At 40.9% G+C, this 18,207-nt stretch overlaps 2 protein-coding genes across 3 annotated transcripts in view; one reads left to right on the top strand and one right to left on the bottom strand.

Moving 5' to 3' along the window:
- Positions 1–18,207, top strand: part of LOC117482825 — a 182,408-nt gene that overhangs the window by 54,169 nt on the left and 110,032 nt on the right. The window lies entirely within an intron of this gene.
- On the bottom strand, positions 1,976–12,876 carry LOC117482835 (major histocompatibility complex class I-related gene protein-like). The gene is made up of 6 exons (XM_034131053.1): positions 12,758–12,876; positions 10,198–10,465; positions 9,301–9,578; positions 5,978–6,280; positions 2,420–2,526; positions 1,976–2,220 (listed from the first exon to the last, which is right to left on the bottom strand). The coding sequence occupies exons 1-6, from the start codon at positions 12,816–12,818 to the stop codon at positions 2,158–2,160; spliced, it is 1,080 nt and encodes a 359-aa protein (XP_033986944.1). The 5' UTR covers positions 12,819–12,876; the 3' UTR covers positions 1,976–2,157.

Below are 18,207 nucleotides of genomic sequence, written 5' to 3'. Positions count from 1 at the left end.
TGATTCGCTAGCTGAACAGCCAATCAGAGTGATTTCTTTGGCCGATTGCCTACCGAATCGGTAGGTTTTTGGCCAAAAAGGTGTCGTCACGGCCGAAAAGACACGACGGTGCGGGACACACCAATCTGAGTAGGGCGACAGGACGCTCATCGTCGGCCTGACATTCATCGACGGCCAAAATCGGCTTGGTGTGTCCGGGGTAAGTGTAAGGCTCACACTTACAGTCATTGCTTTCTGACGGACTTGACCCTTTTACTCTTCAGGTTGCATAGGGACAATTAGTAGCAGTCTACTGCCTTACGAAAAACGTAGAGCCAATCAGGAACTGAGAATTTAGTCCAACTTCCTTTTCAATCAAACTCACTTCCTTTTCAATCATACTCTCTCACACTCATAACTATTCTTATGCACACACCCTATCATTCTGTTTTATACACATACCTATATAGTCATTCACATTAACTATTATTACCTCTTATATAAGCTATTATTCGGCCCTTCATTCACTGCTATTCTGTTTTCATATATTGTTGTGTTCAAAATTCCAGGAAAGACAGACAACTTCTAAGTTTAACTATTTATTATGAGAGAGCAAAATATATATATTCACTTAGCCAAGGGCTCCGTCACGTCATAGAAATGACAGGCAGCAAAGCTGTAATCTGTAACCACTATTTCCGGAAAAGAGCCCCGAACCTCGTGCGTGCATACATTTTTATTAAACAGGGCGTTGCCCGTACATTTATGATTGGTCAAGACTAGCTGAAGAGGTACCGTGGTTTAGACTTGGTTCTCTTTGGTAGATACACAGACTTTGAAAAAAGTCTCTTGGCAACACGATCCTCCAATCAGCATTCGGCCGGCCTGTGGAAGTCCCTCCCTACTCTGGCACCATCATACGTAATTTGTTTTCGCTAACATTTCTATAGAAAAAGTGGAATCTTCATAAGGCTGCTATGTGTGGGAACGGAGCTCACCCAAAGCTCAAGGCCGGAGTGATGTCCTGTTTATGAATAACTCTTTGTATTCTTCCAGTGTCTGCACCTGACCTTGCTACATTAGTATTGCAAGCTGAAAACTTTCTTCTGACTATTCTCTTCGTTGGTATCTAACCCATCAGAACCTGAGATTAGTGATCGTTTCTATTTATTTTATAGTCATAGCAATCTCATGAGCACAATAAGCATATAATGTAATAATAAGAATCCCTCTTGTAATGTTATATACAAATAGACTCCACAATATGACTATTGTTATTAACATGAAATACTATTCCCTCTTATATAGGTTATTATTCTGTTTTACATACATTGTTTACCGATTACACACATACTACTATCCTCTTTCACATACACTATTATAATGTTAGATTATAGTTGTTTGTGAAAGACGATAGTGGCGTGTGTACGAGAGTATGATGGTGCGTTTAAGAGATGTTGTTTGTGTGTGAGAGAGAATAGTTATTCATGTATGATAGTATGATAGTAAATGAAGGAAGGAATGACAGTACGTTAAAGACGGTATGATGCTGTGTGTGAAAGAATCTGGTGGTGTACATGTGAGATTCTGATATTGTTTGTAAGACCAAGTATGAGTTGTGAGCTAGACGGCCTCTCATATTTAAATCTCTTACTTAATATTGATTTTTTTACCAGAAACCACATAGAGGTTTAGCTTCTCTTAGAATTAGATTGAAATCCATAATCAGAGGGAAAGCCACCTTTTGATGTGAAACCCACATGATCCAAATAACATGATTCCTCTGTTCTCCAATCAATGAGCTATTGCTTGATTTCCAAACCCTAATATGATCAGTTATTGATCAGATGATCAGTTATTGATCAGATGATGAATAATGAACAGTTTACGGGGAGAATGTGGTGGCAGCGCCCCCTGATGCATAACCCTAAAGACACAGAACAGAACATGAGTCACTTCTCTGATCTGCTTCTGATCTACAGGTCAATGTTTCTAATTGGTGTTACACTATTTTATTGAACTGATGTCATTGATTTTCTAATATTTGTGTTTCTGAAAGCATCGTGCCTTTCTGAGGTCACTCTGCAGAAGGGTTTGAACTCTAAAGCTGCAGCTGGAGAGGTTTGAGAGCAGAGAAAGAGCTCTGATGCAACAGGTGGAGAGTTGATGTGAAGCCCCTCACTGTGCCGGCTGGTTCAGTCTCTCAGTGAGCTCAGAGCTGGCGGAAGTTGTTTCTATTGGCTGAAAGGAAAAGCAGAGAAAGTGTTTCAATCCACCACCACAACAAGGAACTAGACCACACTGATTATCCCTGTAGAAAACACACCAAGTGCTTTCCATATCCACATTACACTGAGCTCTGAGTTTGATCTGCTACCTCAAAGCCTTACATTAACAACCCTGAGAACTCATGAGACAAGGTTTCTGATTGGTCCCTCACCGTTCCTCTTCCTGTAAACCAGGAATCCAATCCCAGCGACGAGGAGAGCGATGAAGAGAGCAGCCACCCATGTTTCAGCAACAGGGTTGCCAACTTTGGGTACCTGGCTGGAGTGAGATTTTGATATCATGGGTTTAATTACACATATGCGCACGAAATGACTGCTATCGTGTCAGCAGCGGGACCTTAGCATATATATAGGATATATATACAATATATTCAAATACACAATAATGGACACAGACTATAAAGGGCACACAGTTTCATTCACTAATGAAAGTCAAACATGTTTGTTTCCACTGTTTTATTGTGTGCCTGTCGCGATAAGCAATTAATTGACTTATCGTACGATAAATCAAAATGAACTCGATAACTTTTCTGACCTCGATAAATTGCCATTTACATGAGGATGTGACTAGCAGTTTGAAAGGATGTACTTGAATTATTATTATTAGGGCTGTCAGTCGATTAAAATATTTAATCGCGATTAATCGCATGATTGTCCATAGTTAATCGCGATTAATCGCAAATTAATCGCACATTTTTTATCTGTTCTAAATGTACCTTAGAGGGATATCTTTCAAGTTTTTCATACTCTTATCAACATATGAGTGGACAACTATGCTTTATATGTTTGTTTATTATCATTTGAACAATGACAAATATTCTCATGAATATTAAACACAACAACCTGAACATTACAAATATTCGCCTCAATTCAACCTGGAACCTCTCTCATACAATAATACTGTGTGTGTGTGTGTGTGTGTGTGTGTGTGTGTGTGTGTGTGTGTGTGTGTGTGTGTGTGTGTGTGTGTGTGTGTGTGTGTGTGTGTGTGTGTGGAGACACTGTGATGGATCTATGGAGCTATGTGCAGCTCAAGGCATATATGCTCGAATGGGAGCTGCCTGGACGCTGCAATAATGTTGCGCGCACTATCCGTGCTGAGTGTGCTGACTTTTCGTACAATGTCCCACTGTCTGGCTACCTGCATAAAGTCAAGTGCTCGGCGCAGTTGTCGGCGAAATGTCATTGAAACAGCTCCTTATATCCGTCAGCGCAGCTAGCTAGCACCAGATGCTAACAACAACAACACGTAAGGTGTGCCTCGCTCGCGCGAGTCGCGCCACACATACACACTCCTTCCCGGTCCTCCCGATGGCCAGTCCGGGCCTGCCAGTGAGCGTGGTAGTGTGGTCTGCCACAAGCGGGTGGCAGGAGCGGGGCTGTCAGCATCAGCTTGTCGATGGTATTTTACACTCGATGCGCTCTGAAACTACGGCGGCCGAGGACAAAAAATACACATGCGTTAATCGCGTTAAAATAATTAGTGGCGTTAATTTTTTTTTGCGTTAACGCGTTATTAACTTGACAGCCCTAATTATTATATATTATCATTATGTCAGTGGTCTAAAATGGTCATACAACGGTGCCGACAATATTATCGTTTATCGCAATAATTTCCGGGAAAATGTATCCAACAAAATTAATTATCGTGAGAGGCCTATACATGAAACACACACACACAAACAAATCTACAGACTTACTCCAAACTGCCAAATATATTCATTAACACACTCTCACTCTCATATACTCTTTGACTCTATTTTGGCCTAGTAGAACAATAAGCAGCAGACTTTTACTTTTTATCATTTCTACTGGATCTTAGATCTGCGCATGTGCAATACGGGTCCGCAGTTGCGGCTCCAGAGTATTTTTGTTGGGTAATCTATGGTAGGGCTAACCCATACAGTGGTGGGGCTCAAGTCAGTATTTGCAATGTAATTACATACACGCTCCCCCCGACAGTGAAACGCCACGCGTGAGGTTTAGATTATTTCCCTGTCTCAATCCAAATTGAAATGTATGAAATAAAAAGGCACATTTGTCTTGTAGTAAATAAAAAGGGCGACCTGGAGCCAATCCTGCAATTTCCCCACAGGTGAAAGAGTTGACATGCTGAAAACCCAAGCCCTGCAGGGGGGTCGGGGGGATTCTCCCCCAGGAGTTTTTTAAATACTAACATAAAATACACATTCTGGTACTCTCTTGAGAAGAAAAATAAATAAATCTATTACTACACGACATATTTTAAAAAATTAATGCCATTTTAGTTTTGTGTTACTTTGTTCTGAAAGCTGAACCTGCTGCTCCTCACAGAGAGAAGAGGGAAGAGGCTGTGTGAATTACTTTACATTGTGGATAAGGGTGGATAGCCCCCATTGTTCTGTGTGTCAAAATGAAAGACAGCCCACACACCTATCAATCATCAAACCGTGGGGTCTTATTTCATTACGTGTTGAATTCTATCAACACGTAATGTTGTATAGAGATGTACTACAGCAAAAGTATTCTCCGTCGGGACTTCCTGCAACAACACCACGCCGTTATCGTGATTCTGATTGGCCAGAAGACATTATCAAAGATGTTTTATTGAGAAGACGATCACTACGTGACAAAAGTTTTCAAAACCGTTTCTAATCTTCAGTATTCTTGTTTTTGGCGTGAGAATAGTTTGGGCAGCGTGAGAGCGTGAGGTTGAGAGTGAAAGCGTGTGTCACACGCCAGATGCGTGAGAGTTGGCAACCCTGGTTTCAGGGGAGGGAGACTATGAAATGTTGTCAGGGTTTGTTGAATCAAATCAAATCAAATCAGGTTTTATTTATATAGCACATTTAAAAGCGATTTTTGGTCGAGCCAAAGTGCTGTACATGTAATAAAAACACATTACTACAATCACACAGGGTCTGTTGAATGTTATGGCGCATTTCCACCGCAGGCCTCGCTCGACTTAGTATGGTTTTGTTAGGCCTTGTTAGGCCTTGTTAGGTCCGGCTCACTTTATGCTGCGCTTCCATTACAGTTTAGGAACTGGGGTAGTATCTATAGTAACGCAGTGTAGGCGGAGCCGTGACGTCATCTTCAGAAAAACAACACAGCCGTTAGCTGTTAGCACTCAGAGCTCACAGCTCCTCATATATGTTCAGAAACTCGACAAAAGTGAAACAAGTACAAACCACAGACTGTCTGTGTCATGGCGAATACAGTCGCTGCTTTATTTATGTCTGTAGGCCGTTGTTGTGAGTGTGGACGGTCGGAGCATATACTGCGTTAGCTTAGCCAATCTCCATTCAGAAAACACGCATTGTAAAAGGTGTTTCGCCTGCCGTCTGTCTGCAGACTTGACAAAGCATTAATTCATGGTTTTTACTAACCGGTATCAGTATGTTGTTACTTCGGCATCATTTTGAAACGTGTATTACAATTAAATCACGGTCAAATATGTTCATTTTGTTGTAGTTGTAGCCCCCTTGCCAGCGATTCTCTCACTAGTTTAGTAAATTCAGCCCGGTTGTTGGCCCGCTTGTTGGCCCAGATAGAACCACGATTTTGTCGGGCCAGAAAAAAGGTGAAAAAGTAGCCCCGGGCCGAAACTAGGCCTAGTGGAAACGCAACCAAAAACGGGCCCGGCACGACACGGCACACTTAAACCGCGCTCTGCGCCATGGTGGAAATGCGCCATAAGTAACCATTGAGCCGTTGTGATGCAGTCTTACCTCTGTTGGTCCTGATCACAGCTGAGTCCAGTACGATGACGTGGTCCTCCGCCACCCCAGAGAGCTGGAACACACATCGGTACTTGTCCCAGTGTTCAGCGGGGATTGAGGAGACGTTCAGGTCCACGCTCATCTGGAAGGATCCGTCGTGGTTGGGCAGGATCTCTCCGTGGTCCACGTTGTCGTAAATCTCCTCTCCGTCTCTGGTCCAGAACATGAGGGCTCTGTCCGGGTAGAAACCTGTAGCGTGGCAGCTGACTGGAGAGGAGGGGGACTTCTGGAGCAGAGACACTGAGGGGATCTCTGCACAAACACACTTTAGAGGTTATTGACTCACAGTGATATCACTACAGGGAGTTATGATGTACTGTGAGCATCACTGAAGGAGAACACAGAGTCAGTGTTTCAGAGAAATTGGTTAAATAAAGACTTTCTTCTCAGTTTTATATAATTTAATATCAAATACTGTTTAGTGTTGTTCAGATTAAAGAAGCACGTTGAATATTTCCTTTTAGACTTTTGGAAATTAAGATTTGTTTCTATTTCTTGACATTCAAATGTGAAAACAATTCATTTATTTATCTGAAAAATAGTCATTACTTCATCTATATCGACAAGAATATTAAGTTTGATTTATCTCCACTGTACTGTGTAGTGCTATAGTACCATTCACTGAATAGTTGATCAAAAGAAAGTTAATTCCAACACGTCTGATTATAAAATAACAGTTTAAGTTCTTTATTAAAGAAATATGCCAAACTTTTTATAGTTCCAGTTTTTTAAAATAACAGTATTTTGGTCTTAAATCCTTTCCAGACAGAAAGGCTGCGTACGATGAAACACGGACAGCTACACACCAACATATTCAGATTTATTACACGATGCTCACACTACGCCTGTTTCATCATGTGAAGATGAAATGGTGTCTTCTGTCTCCATATCCCAGAATAATACCTTTGTTTGTAGAGGAGTTTAATGTTTTACTAATCTGAAACTGTTCAGTGTTAGTCAGACAAAAGATGTGATTCAGAAGTTCACCTTGAAAGACAGAAACACTGGTCAAATAAAAAGAAATGCAGCAGAGAAAGAAAACAGAGTGAGTGAGTGAGAGACAGGTTTTCTCACCTTTTTTATAAACAAGGTAGCTGATGTGAGGTCGAGCATCAACCCCTCCCACTCCCCCCTCCCTATCTGTCCAGTTAGGTAGGCCACGCTGAGTAATTTCTCCTGCATCACTATAGCCGACCTGACCGCTGTAGTGAGCACTATGAAATCTTCCTCAAGCCCTCTGGATGCCTTACCAACGTCTATGCTAAAAGAAGTTTTTTCATGTGTCGCTCCACCCCTGCTCCACATTATAAACATCTCCATTGTCTCCGGCTCCGTCCCATCATTCTTTAAGCAGGCGGTTGTTCAGCCCATTCTCAAAAAACCCAATCTAGATCCCTCCCTCCCGAATAATTACAGGCCCATCTCAAAGCTCCCATTTGTGTCAAAAGTTTTAGAAAAAGTTGTTGCTAACCAACTCAATACATTTCTGAATGATAATAAAATCCATGACAAATTCCAATCAGGTTTCAGAAAACACCACTCCACAGAATCAGCTCTCCTCAGGGTCTCCAACGACATCATGATGGCATCGGATGCAGGTGATTGCGTGGTTCTGGTGTTGTTGGACCTGAGTGCAGCGTTTGACACAGTGGACCACGCCATCATGCTAGATAGACTCAGGGAGTGGGTAGGCATCTCAGGGTCTGCCCTCCAGTGGTTTGCCTCGTACCTCAGTGGGAGAAGTTTCTCCGTGGCGGTGGGCCCGTTCTCATCACACAGCACTCCCCTATCCTGCGGCCTGCCCCAGGGTTCTGTTTTAGCCCCCCTTCTTTTTGCCCTGTACATGCTCCCATTGGGCTGCATAATTAGCCAATTCAAGGGTGTCTCATATCACTGTTATGCAGATGATATCCAGATATACATCTCTTTCAAACCCGTCAAAATGGAAATTGTAAACACTCTCATCACATGTCTGTCTGCAATTGAGGATTGGATGTCAAGCAACTTCCTACAGCTCAATGCTTCAAAAACGGAAGTCTTGATCTTAGCGGCTGATAACATCGCCTCTAAGGTAGCAAGCCACCTGGGTTCTTTCAGTGGTAACATAAGGGCAAACATCAAAAACCTTGGTGTAACTTTCGATCAGTCTATGCTACTAGACAAACACATAAAACTTCTGACCCGTACCTGTTTTTTTCCATCTCAGAAACATTGCCAAGCTCAGGGGGGTTCTATCAAACACAGAAATGGAGATGGCTATTCATGCCTTTATTTCATCCCGGCTGGATTACTGTAATGCTCTGTTCTCCTGCCTCAACAAAACATCAATAAACCGGTTACAACAGGTCCAAAATGCTGCAGCCAGATTGCTCACTCGGTCCAAAAAAACATGCCACATCACCCCGATTCTTTCTGCCCTGCACTGGCTCCCTGTCCATCTCAGAACCCAATTCAAGGTATTGGTTTTCACATATAGAGCTGTCCATGGCCAAGCCCCAGCCTACATTAATGACCTGATCCTCCCTCATAGCACAACCCGGGCCCTGAGGTCCTCTGAGCAAGGCCTCCTAAGGGTGCCCCGAACCAGGCTAAAAACCAAGGGGGACCGTGCCTTTGAGGTGGTGGCCCCAAGGCTTTGGAACAAACTCCCCCAGACACTAAGAGCCTCTGCCTCAGTAGAGATTTTTAAGGGGCAGTTAAAGACCCACCTCTTCCGTCAGGCCTTTGGGGCATCGGAGGAGGTGAGTTAGTAGCTGTCTTTTATTGGTGTTTTATCGTATGTTTTATCCTATGTATTACCTGCTGTTGTTTTATGCCTTTTTATGCCTTTTATTCTACATTTTAGTTGTACTGTGAATTGTGTACTGTACTGTAAAGCACTTTGTACATTTGTGTTGAGAAGGGTGCTATATAAATAAAGTTTTACTTACTTACTTACTTACAGAGTGAGACAGTGTGTGACAAAGAGTGAGACAGAGTGAGACAGAGTGAGACAGTGTGAGACAAAGAGTGAGACAGAGTGAGACAGTGTGAGAGACAGAGTGAGACACAGTGTGAGGCACAGAGTGAGACACAGAGAGACACAGTGAGACAGTGTGTGAGACACAGTGAGACACAGTGAGACAGTGTGTGAGACACAGTGAGACAGAGAGTGAGACAGTGTGTGAGACACAGAGTGAGACACAGAGTGAGACATGTGTTGTAATGTCAGAAACACAGGAGACATGAACATGGAGGTGTTTATGAAACTCCATCAGGTCATGTGACTCTACCTGTTCTCATCAGGAAGCTCCTCCCATTGTTCATAAACTTCTTCAGATACTCAGGACAGACCTGGGTGAAGTAGTTCTTGAGGTTTGCCATCAAAGCTTTGTCCTTATCCAACCTCTGTTTGGTGAGGACAGCCTCTCGTCTTGGAGCGATCCATGACTCTGTCTCCAGGTCCAGTATCAGGAAGTCTTCTCCATCAAAACCATGGTGTAGATAACCTTTGACCTCACCAGTCTCATCATCCCAATCACAGCCTATCATCCTCTGGACAATGTGCGACACCTGAGAGAGAGAGCGAGAGGAGAGCAGAGATGACGAAGCGAGATGAGAGTACCTGACGAGCGAGAAGATCGATGAGAGAGATGAAGAGTAGGGATACTGACGCCGAGAGGGAGAGAGAGAGAGATGAGAGACGATGAGAGAGAGAGAGAGGCAGAGAGAGAGACGAGAAGAGAGAGAGAGCGAGAGAGACACAGAGAGAGAGAGAGAGAGAGTCATTCAGAGTCTTTTTAATTAATTAGAAATAAATCCCTTTTTCTAACAACATCATTATGAAACAGAACTTCAGCACAGACTGTTTCCTGAACGTGTCGTTAGCCGTAGTTTATTCTCTGCAATGACTTATTTAATTAACTTTAGTCACTACAAGTAGAGTTAGTCTCATGTAGAGAATAAAGTGACCTCTGGTGGTTATTATGGGATGGACAGAGACACTGTCTGTGTGTGTGTGTGTGTGTGTGTGTGTGTGTGTGTGTGTGTGTGTGTGTGTGTGTGTGTGTGTGTGTGTGTGTGTGTGTGTGTGTGTGTGTGTGTGTGTGTGTGTGTGTGTGTGTGTGTGTGTGTGTACAGGATGAAGATATAAACAATATATTATCAGTAGAAGGTGAAACATGAACTAACCTCCAGTTTGGTTGAAGCGCTGCTTTGCAGTTTCAATGTTGTTTTTGAAGACCTGCTGGTTACTCAGAGAGATCTGAGTGTTCCTCTCCCAGTACTGAGGATCCTCTGCTGTGATGTTGTTCATCCAGTCCTGTTTGGGTTCGTATCTCTTGGTGTTGCTGTCGTAGTGAGTTATCTGAACCTCATCAACCAACCCAACACTAACAAACTCTGGTAAGTTTGGGACTCCAGAGGACGCAGTGTCGAAATACTTCAGAGAGTGAGTCCCTGTAGGATAATAATAATGTAATAACTTCAGTCACTATAAATCTCCAAACAATGTTTATCTCCCACATTCAGATTTAAAAAGAACTACAGTAGTTACCAGATCTGTAAGTATTAAATACATATAGTGGAGTCAAAGTACACCATGTACCACCATTAAGACACACTTTAAACTCACACAGCCCATAACAGTAGAGGAACAAACCCCCCAAAAAGGCTTTAGTTATTGAGATACCCCCTACCCGAGGTAGAACAAAGCACAACCATGTTTTTTCATTACTTTAATTTGTCTAGTTTATGAAACGAAAAATGTGCGCTCCTCTGAAGGGAGCCGTGTTGGCCTTATCCCATGTATCTCTGGAAATAATTATCAGAATTTCACCAAATTTGGCCTAAATGTTCACAGAGAGGTAAGCATACAATAAAGCAAAGATTATAGCAATACCTTTTACGTACTTTGTATTATTAACACTTAAACACACATAAATCATAGGCGGAAATGGAATAGGATATTTAAAAAGCAAAAGGTATGTTTATGCTTTTCTGTCATTTTTAAACTAAAGAGTCCAATCACCCAAAAATGTCATTTATATGTACCAGAGACTCTTATCTTTTCATAAAAATAGTTTTTTTGACTATTCACTTCCCCCTCTGCTGTCACCAGCCTCTAACAGCTAACCAGTGCAGCCAAAATGGCCGTCAGAATGGGGCCCTGTGGGTGTACCTGTGTGAAGGGAAGGACTCAACGCATAGATTAAGAGATCAAAACATATTATATATAATAATGTTTTTTATTATAATCATTATTATATATATGCTTTATACATCAAACTTTTCTATTCCAAACACAGTTTTTGTTTGTATTTTACATAATCTTTTAATAACAGTTGATACTGTAGATACTGTGATCCCATGAGCTAACAGGTTTCTTGGCATAATATGTTCACATGATTTAAATAAACATTTTCAATTATTAGATTGGATAAATCAAATCTTAAATGAATGATATATGTTATATAGAGTATGTATATATACACTGGGGTGCTTTGTATTTTGTATGTGTGTTATATAGCCTAAATGTATGGAATACAAATAATGCATTCAAAATAAAAAAAGAATAAAACACAAAATAATGCAGACAAATAAACATGAATTATCCTCATGTGAAACCAAAAGTTAACATGTTGTCTTGTTAGTACATTACTACATCATGTTATCCTCCCATATACAACTATATCAAAAACATTTTTGAACCCGAAACGCAATCTTTCATCAGTTTTGGGTGATTGGACTCTTTAGTTTAAAAATGACAGAAAAGCATAAACATACCTTTTGCATTTTTAAATGTCCTATTCCATTTCGGCATATGAATTATGTGTGTGTAAGTGTTAATATTACAAAAAAGGTAAAAGGTATTGCTATAATCTTTGCAATCTGGTATGCATTACCTCTCTGTGAACATTTAGGCCAAATTTGGTGAAATTCTGATCATTATTTCCAGGGATACATGTGATAAGGCCAACACGGCCCCCTTCAGAGGAGTGCACATTTTCACTATTTTCGGTTATGGGAAAGTTCCAAACATTAACCAAAACAAATAATTTTGCTGTGAAATATTTTTATACAACAATCCGTTTCATAAACTAGACGTATTAAAGTAATGAAAAAACATGGTTGTGCTTTGTTCTACCTCGGGTAGGTGTACCTCAACTCAGGGGTACTCAAACTTTTTTATTAAAGGTCCAGTTGTGAACTTTATACAAGGTCACTGGTCCGGATCAATGCCCGACATGTCGTTGCAGTAAATTAAAGGGTGTTTCATGTTGTCGTTGCTGTGGACCTTCTTAATCTACCTTCTTTGGGAGCCCCCTTCTGGTCCAAGCACTTGCCTGCCTTGCCTGTCTTGCCTGTCGGTAAACGGCGCCCCTGTATACACACACACCTTCAATACATACATACAGTATGTCAAGGTAAACTTGCGGTTAATTTGCGGTCTGCTATGCGTGTCACGCTCGCGCACACAAGTAAATATATATGCACGTTCATTCTCACAACGCGTCAGACACAAGACGCGCGTACATGATGATGTACATTAATTTATCAGAATCAGAATTCTTTTTTTTTTTTTTTTTTTTTTATAATTTTTTTTTTTTTTTTTATAATGCGACACAGGGTTCGGTCCGGATTGATTTGCAGTTCGGTCCGGATCCAGACCTTGGTCCGGAGTTTGAGAAGCCCTGCTGTAAACACATGAAGCATTTCTTATTTTCCAACGCAAAGAATCAAAAGACTCACGTGCAGATGTGCAGTGTGGGCCTACTATTCCCAGGAGAAGCAGAAACAGCAACATCTTCATGTTGATCTCACGAGGCTTTCTGTGTGAAAGGTTCTTTATCCACAGAAACACAGCCGTCCTTCTTCTTCTTCTTCTCTTCGTTTTTTGGCGGATTGCAAACAACTTAAAAGGTGCATACCGCCACCTACTGTACATGAGTATGAATCATCATATCATACCAACTCTTTAACCTATGATCTAATCAAAATAAATAAATAAATCAACAAAAAACAAAAAACAAAACATGAAATAAATAAAACAAAAATAAAAATCTATGTTCTTTCTTGACCTAATGTTAAATTCTTTTTCCTACCCCAGTTTCACTCAAGAATGTAAACAGTGCCTTTCTGGTAGCTCTTACTCCCTCTCCTTTTGTTCCCAAAATACCAACCACACTCCATTCCCTCTCTGCCTCTAAAACTTTAGCCTTTAGTTTTCCTCTTTCCGCTTTATATATGTCACAATGTAACAAGATATGTTCTACATCTTCTTTTACTCCACAGTTCCCACACTTGTCACTGTCACTTTTCCCCATGACATACAGCGTACCATTCAATGCTGTGTGATTTATTCTGAGCCTAGCTATCATGATTTCCTCCCTTCTGTTTCTTTCTTTATAAATATGAATTGTAATTGTCTTTTGTACTTTGTGATATTCTTTGCCTTTCTGGTCTTTCTCCCACCTTTTCTGCCAGATCTCCATCCCTTTCTTCTTAATCACTGCTTTTCCTTCTCCTTTTCCAAGTTGAACTGGTAATGTTATTTCCTTTTGTAGTGCACTTTTTGCTAATTTATCAGCACACTCGTTCCCTTTCACCCCCTCATGTGCAGGCACCCAGCAGAACTGCAGATCTATGCCGCCTCTGTGCAATCTTAACAGGCTATGATTCAGTTCTATGAGAATGTCTTCTCTGGCAGTTGTTGTTGATTGTATGCTTTGTAATATGGACAATGAATCTGTGCACATCACCACCCTATCTGGTCTGACCTCTTCAACCCACTGTAATCCTATTATTACTGCCAGCATTTCTGCTGTGTACACTGATAATTGATCAGACGCTCTTTTTGAAATAGATATTTTAAATTCTGGGATGTATACACCAACTCCAACACACTCTTCCTTGTTCTTAGAACCATCTGTGTAAATTTGTAGGCAATTGTAATACTTTTCATTCAGATACATACTTGTTTTAATTCCCACTTCATTTACTTGCCACTCTTTTTTCCTTTCTACAATACTCATATCTATTTTAGCTTCTGGGAAAAGCCCTGGAGGAACACTGCTAAATGGGGTTGCTTTAGCAAACGTGATATTGTCCACTCCATATGCCCTCGTTCTCTCCTTACTCGTCCAGCCAAACCCACGTCCCTGGAATTTTGCATATTCCCAGCAATCCTGTAATATTCTGTTTGAAATATTTCCTTCTCCACTTCCTTGTAGCCTGACCCAGTATGACAGAGCAAGTTTCTCTCTTCTGATCTCCAGAGGTGTCTCTCCTGCTTCTATCAGAACTGCATTGATAGGGGATGACTTTATCGCTCCAATACACAACCGCAATGCTTTATATTGTATTCTATCAATTTTTAAAAGCGATGTTTTTGCTGCTGCTCCATACACTATACAACCATAATCTATTGTGGACCTCATAATTGATCTGTAAATGTCTATTAATGCTTGTTTGTCTGCGCCCCAGTTGCATCCAGCTACAGCTCGCAATAAATTTAATACTTTTTTGCATTTTGTTTCCACTTGATTAATATGCATTTTCCATGTATATTTGCTATCAAACCACAGTCCTAGGTATTTGAACTCATTCACCTTTGTCATTGGACGATCATATAGTGTTAGCTGTTGGCCATCAATCTTGCGTTTGTTTGTGAATACCATGTAGCATGACTTGCTTTCTGACATTTTGAATCCCCAGTTATATGACCACCTCTCCACTTTTTTAATCGCTCTAGCTATATTCTCCATTACGTATGGGGCATTTCTTCCCCTCATCCAAATAGCCCCATCATCTGCGTATAGAGCCGATTGAATGCATGTGTCTAAACATGTAAATATATCATTGATCATGATGTTAAATAATATTGGACTGACTGCACTCCCTTGGGGGATACCATTTTCTATTTCAAAATAGTTGGAAATATCTGCTCCAACCTTTACTCTAAATGTCCTGTCTGTTAAAAAGGCCCTTACCCAATTGTACATTCTCCCTCCAATACCCATTCTACTCAATTTGATCAGTAACCCATCCCTCCACATACAGTCATACGCCTTTTCAATGTCAAAGTACACTATTGCCATTATCTCTTTCATTTTCAATGTTTTTTCCACATCATTACTCACTCTTACTAAAGCATCTATTGTGGACCGCCCTTTACGAAATCCGCTCTGAAAACTACTCAGCAGCCCTTTCTGCTCCAGTACATGTGAGAGCCTACGGACAATGATCTTTTCCATCCATTTACATAGGTGTGATGTAAGAGCTATTGGTCTGTAGTTACTAGGGTTAGCTGTATCTTTCCCTGGCTTATTGAATGGTAGCACGACTGCTGTTTTCCACAAACTTGGCATATCTCCTTCTCTCCAGATTTTATTGAAAAGACTCAGCACCATTGTCATAGTTTCCATAGGCAACTGTCTAAACATAGCATAACATAGCTGGTCTTGTCCTGGGGCTGTATAACCTGTACCTTGTAAGGCTATTTTGAGTTCTGACATTGTAAATTCCACATCAAGAGCTGACCTATTATCCTGTCTCTTCTCCTTTCACGTTTTCATTCTCTGCTAGTAACTGCTGTTTTTGCTGCCTATGAATATCACTGAGATGTTCCCCGCTATGTACTGCTGCAAGTGTCCTTCCTAACATGTCTGCCTTCTCTTTATCTGTCACTGCCAGCCTCTCCCCATCAACCAAAGCTGGAATTTTAATGGATTTCCCTTTTCCCACTCATCCGCTTAAACATGGACCAGACATCACCTAATTTTACTCCTCTGCCAATGGTAGAACAAAATTCTCTCCATGTTCTTTTTTTTTGTGTATTTGATTGTCCTTCGAGCAGCTGCCCTTTTCCTTTGAAACTCTATAACATTATTTTGTGTCATGTTTTTCTTTAATTCTCTAAATGCATTATTTCGCTCTTTAATAGCCCTGCTGCATTCCTCATTCCACCATGGCACCACTTTCTTCCTACCCTTGGTTGTTGTTTGGGTATACTGTTCTCTGCTGCATTTAGAATATGTTGCGTTATTTGGCTTGTAATGACCTCTATGCTTCCCTCTGATGTTAGCAGGTGTACCGACTCCTCACACCATATCCTACATTTCCCCCAATCAGCTTTAGCAAAGCACCACCTGGTTATTGCACCTCCTTCCTGTATATATACATTAGTATTCATTTTAGTAAGCACTGGATAATGGTCACTTCCTACTGTGGATTTATTCAAAACAAACCATTCGCATGTATGAACCAAACAGTTTGACACTAATGTCAGATCCAGGCATGATACTTTCCCCCTGTGTACATCTACTCTTGTGCCATGTCCATCATTAAGGCATACTAGTGTTCTTTCCTCCAGCATTTCTTCCACTATATTTCCGTTACTGTCTGTATGGTTGCTGCCCCATAGACTGTTTGTGTGCATTGAAATCACCACACCAAACTTCCTTCCTATGTTTATTGCCTGCTATTTCTTTAAATATATCAGTGGTTAGATTTTTACATGGGTTGTATAAATTGATTATCCTAATGTTATCTTGTTTCCTAGGGTTGCAGATTTCCACTATAATACACTCTATATCATCAGGAGATTGCACCTCCCTATATGCCACACCATCTTTGAGAAACGTGGCACACCCTCCACCATTTTGATTATATCTCTATCATGCCTTATACAGCTAAATCCTGGAATGACAAAGTCTAATTGAGGTCGTAACCAGGTTTCTTGCACACATATTACCTCAGGGACTACCTCTAGATCATATATATATTTCTTGAATTCTTGACCATTAGCTATGAGGCTTCTTGCGTTCCACTGTAGTATGTGCAGCACCATGATTAAGGATCTAACCCTCATCCTGATTTTCATTTTCCCCAGCTCCATTTATAGTTAGCATTGCATGTATCTGATCTGCTTTAATATCTTTCATGTCAAGGAATTTTCCAGCTGCCTCCACAATGGCTTTGATTCTATCACTTTTCTTTTTTAACTGCAATGCAACATTTACAGTATGGCATATAAATACCACAAAATTCACCTTTTTCACTCCTAAAACATCATCATCCTCTTTACTCTTGGTGGCGCTGTGGGGTTGGATTTGAAGATTACTTTTTGGTGTGTTCCTGACATTTTGTATTGTAATGCTCTGCTCCATTCCACTAGGGGTCTTATTGATTGTTACTGTTCCCCTTACTTTCTTTATTGCTTCTGCGTATGAAACTTTGTTTGTAATCTTAACTCTCTGCACCTCTCTGGCCTCTCTCTGCACTTCACAACCTCCAAACGCAGCACTGTGATCTCCTCCGCAGTTACAACATTTAACCTTTGCATCCTTTTCACATTTCCCATACTCATGTTTTCCTCCGCATCTCGCACACCTTAGCTGTCCTTTACACTGCTGCGCTGTGTGCCCCATTCGTTGACATGCGTAGCACCTGAGAGGTTTGGGGATGTACTCCCTAACCATGAAGTTCAAATATCCCATTTGTACTGCCTTAGGTAAGGTTCTCTCAAACTGAATGAGAACTGATAATGTTTCTTTGAGTGTACCATCCCGTTTGCTTTTAAGCCTTGTGACTTCCACTATTTTGCCTCCTTTTAATTCACTTTTCACATCTTCCATTGACATGTCCAATGGTACTCCTGAGATTACTCCTCTCAGTTTCGCCATTGCTCCTGGAACATGCGCCTTCATTTTCTCCCCATTCAGTGAGTTCATTCCCAGAATCTTTTCCTGCTGCTGTTTGTTATTGGCATGTATCAATACCCGCTTATTGTTCATGAATTTAGCAAATTTAATTTTTCCAATCTCTTTTTCAATTGCTTTGGTAAGTTTAATCGGGTGGTAATGCCCACCATCCTGATTGAATTCTATTACCACTTTCCACTCGTGTTCTATTTCTTTATTCAACATTGCTTGACTGTCATTTTGACTGACTCTTGATTTTTTGTTTTGCTTAGCCTCGTCTGCTTCACCCCGACCAATCCGACCAACTTCGAGCTCTTACTGAACTATCTCTGTCTCTCAAAGATCTTTTCTTCTTCGCAGCTTTGGCTATCATCCATTCCATATTGTGTCTTTGGCTACCATCTGAGCTGGTTGACATGATGAAACACTCAATGTACAGTTTATGCAAATCCGCCAAAATAACAGTCCAATGCTACCGTTTCTGTATGTATCCGAATT

Source organism: Trematomus bernacchii, unplaced genomic scaffold, assembly GCF_902827165.1.
Source record: "Trematomus bernacchii unplaced genomic scaffold, fTreBer1.1, whole genome shotgun sequence".
Taxonomy (NCBI): Eukaryota; Metazoa; Chordata; class Actinopteri; order Perciformes; family Nototheniidae; genus Trematomus; species Trematomus bernacchii.
Note: the sequence above shows the minus strand (reverse complement) of the source record. Positions and strands in the feature narration are given on the sequence as shown.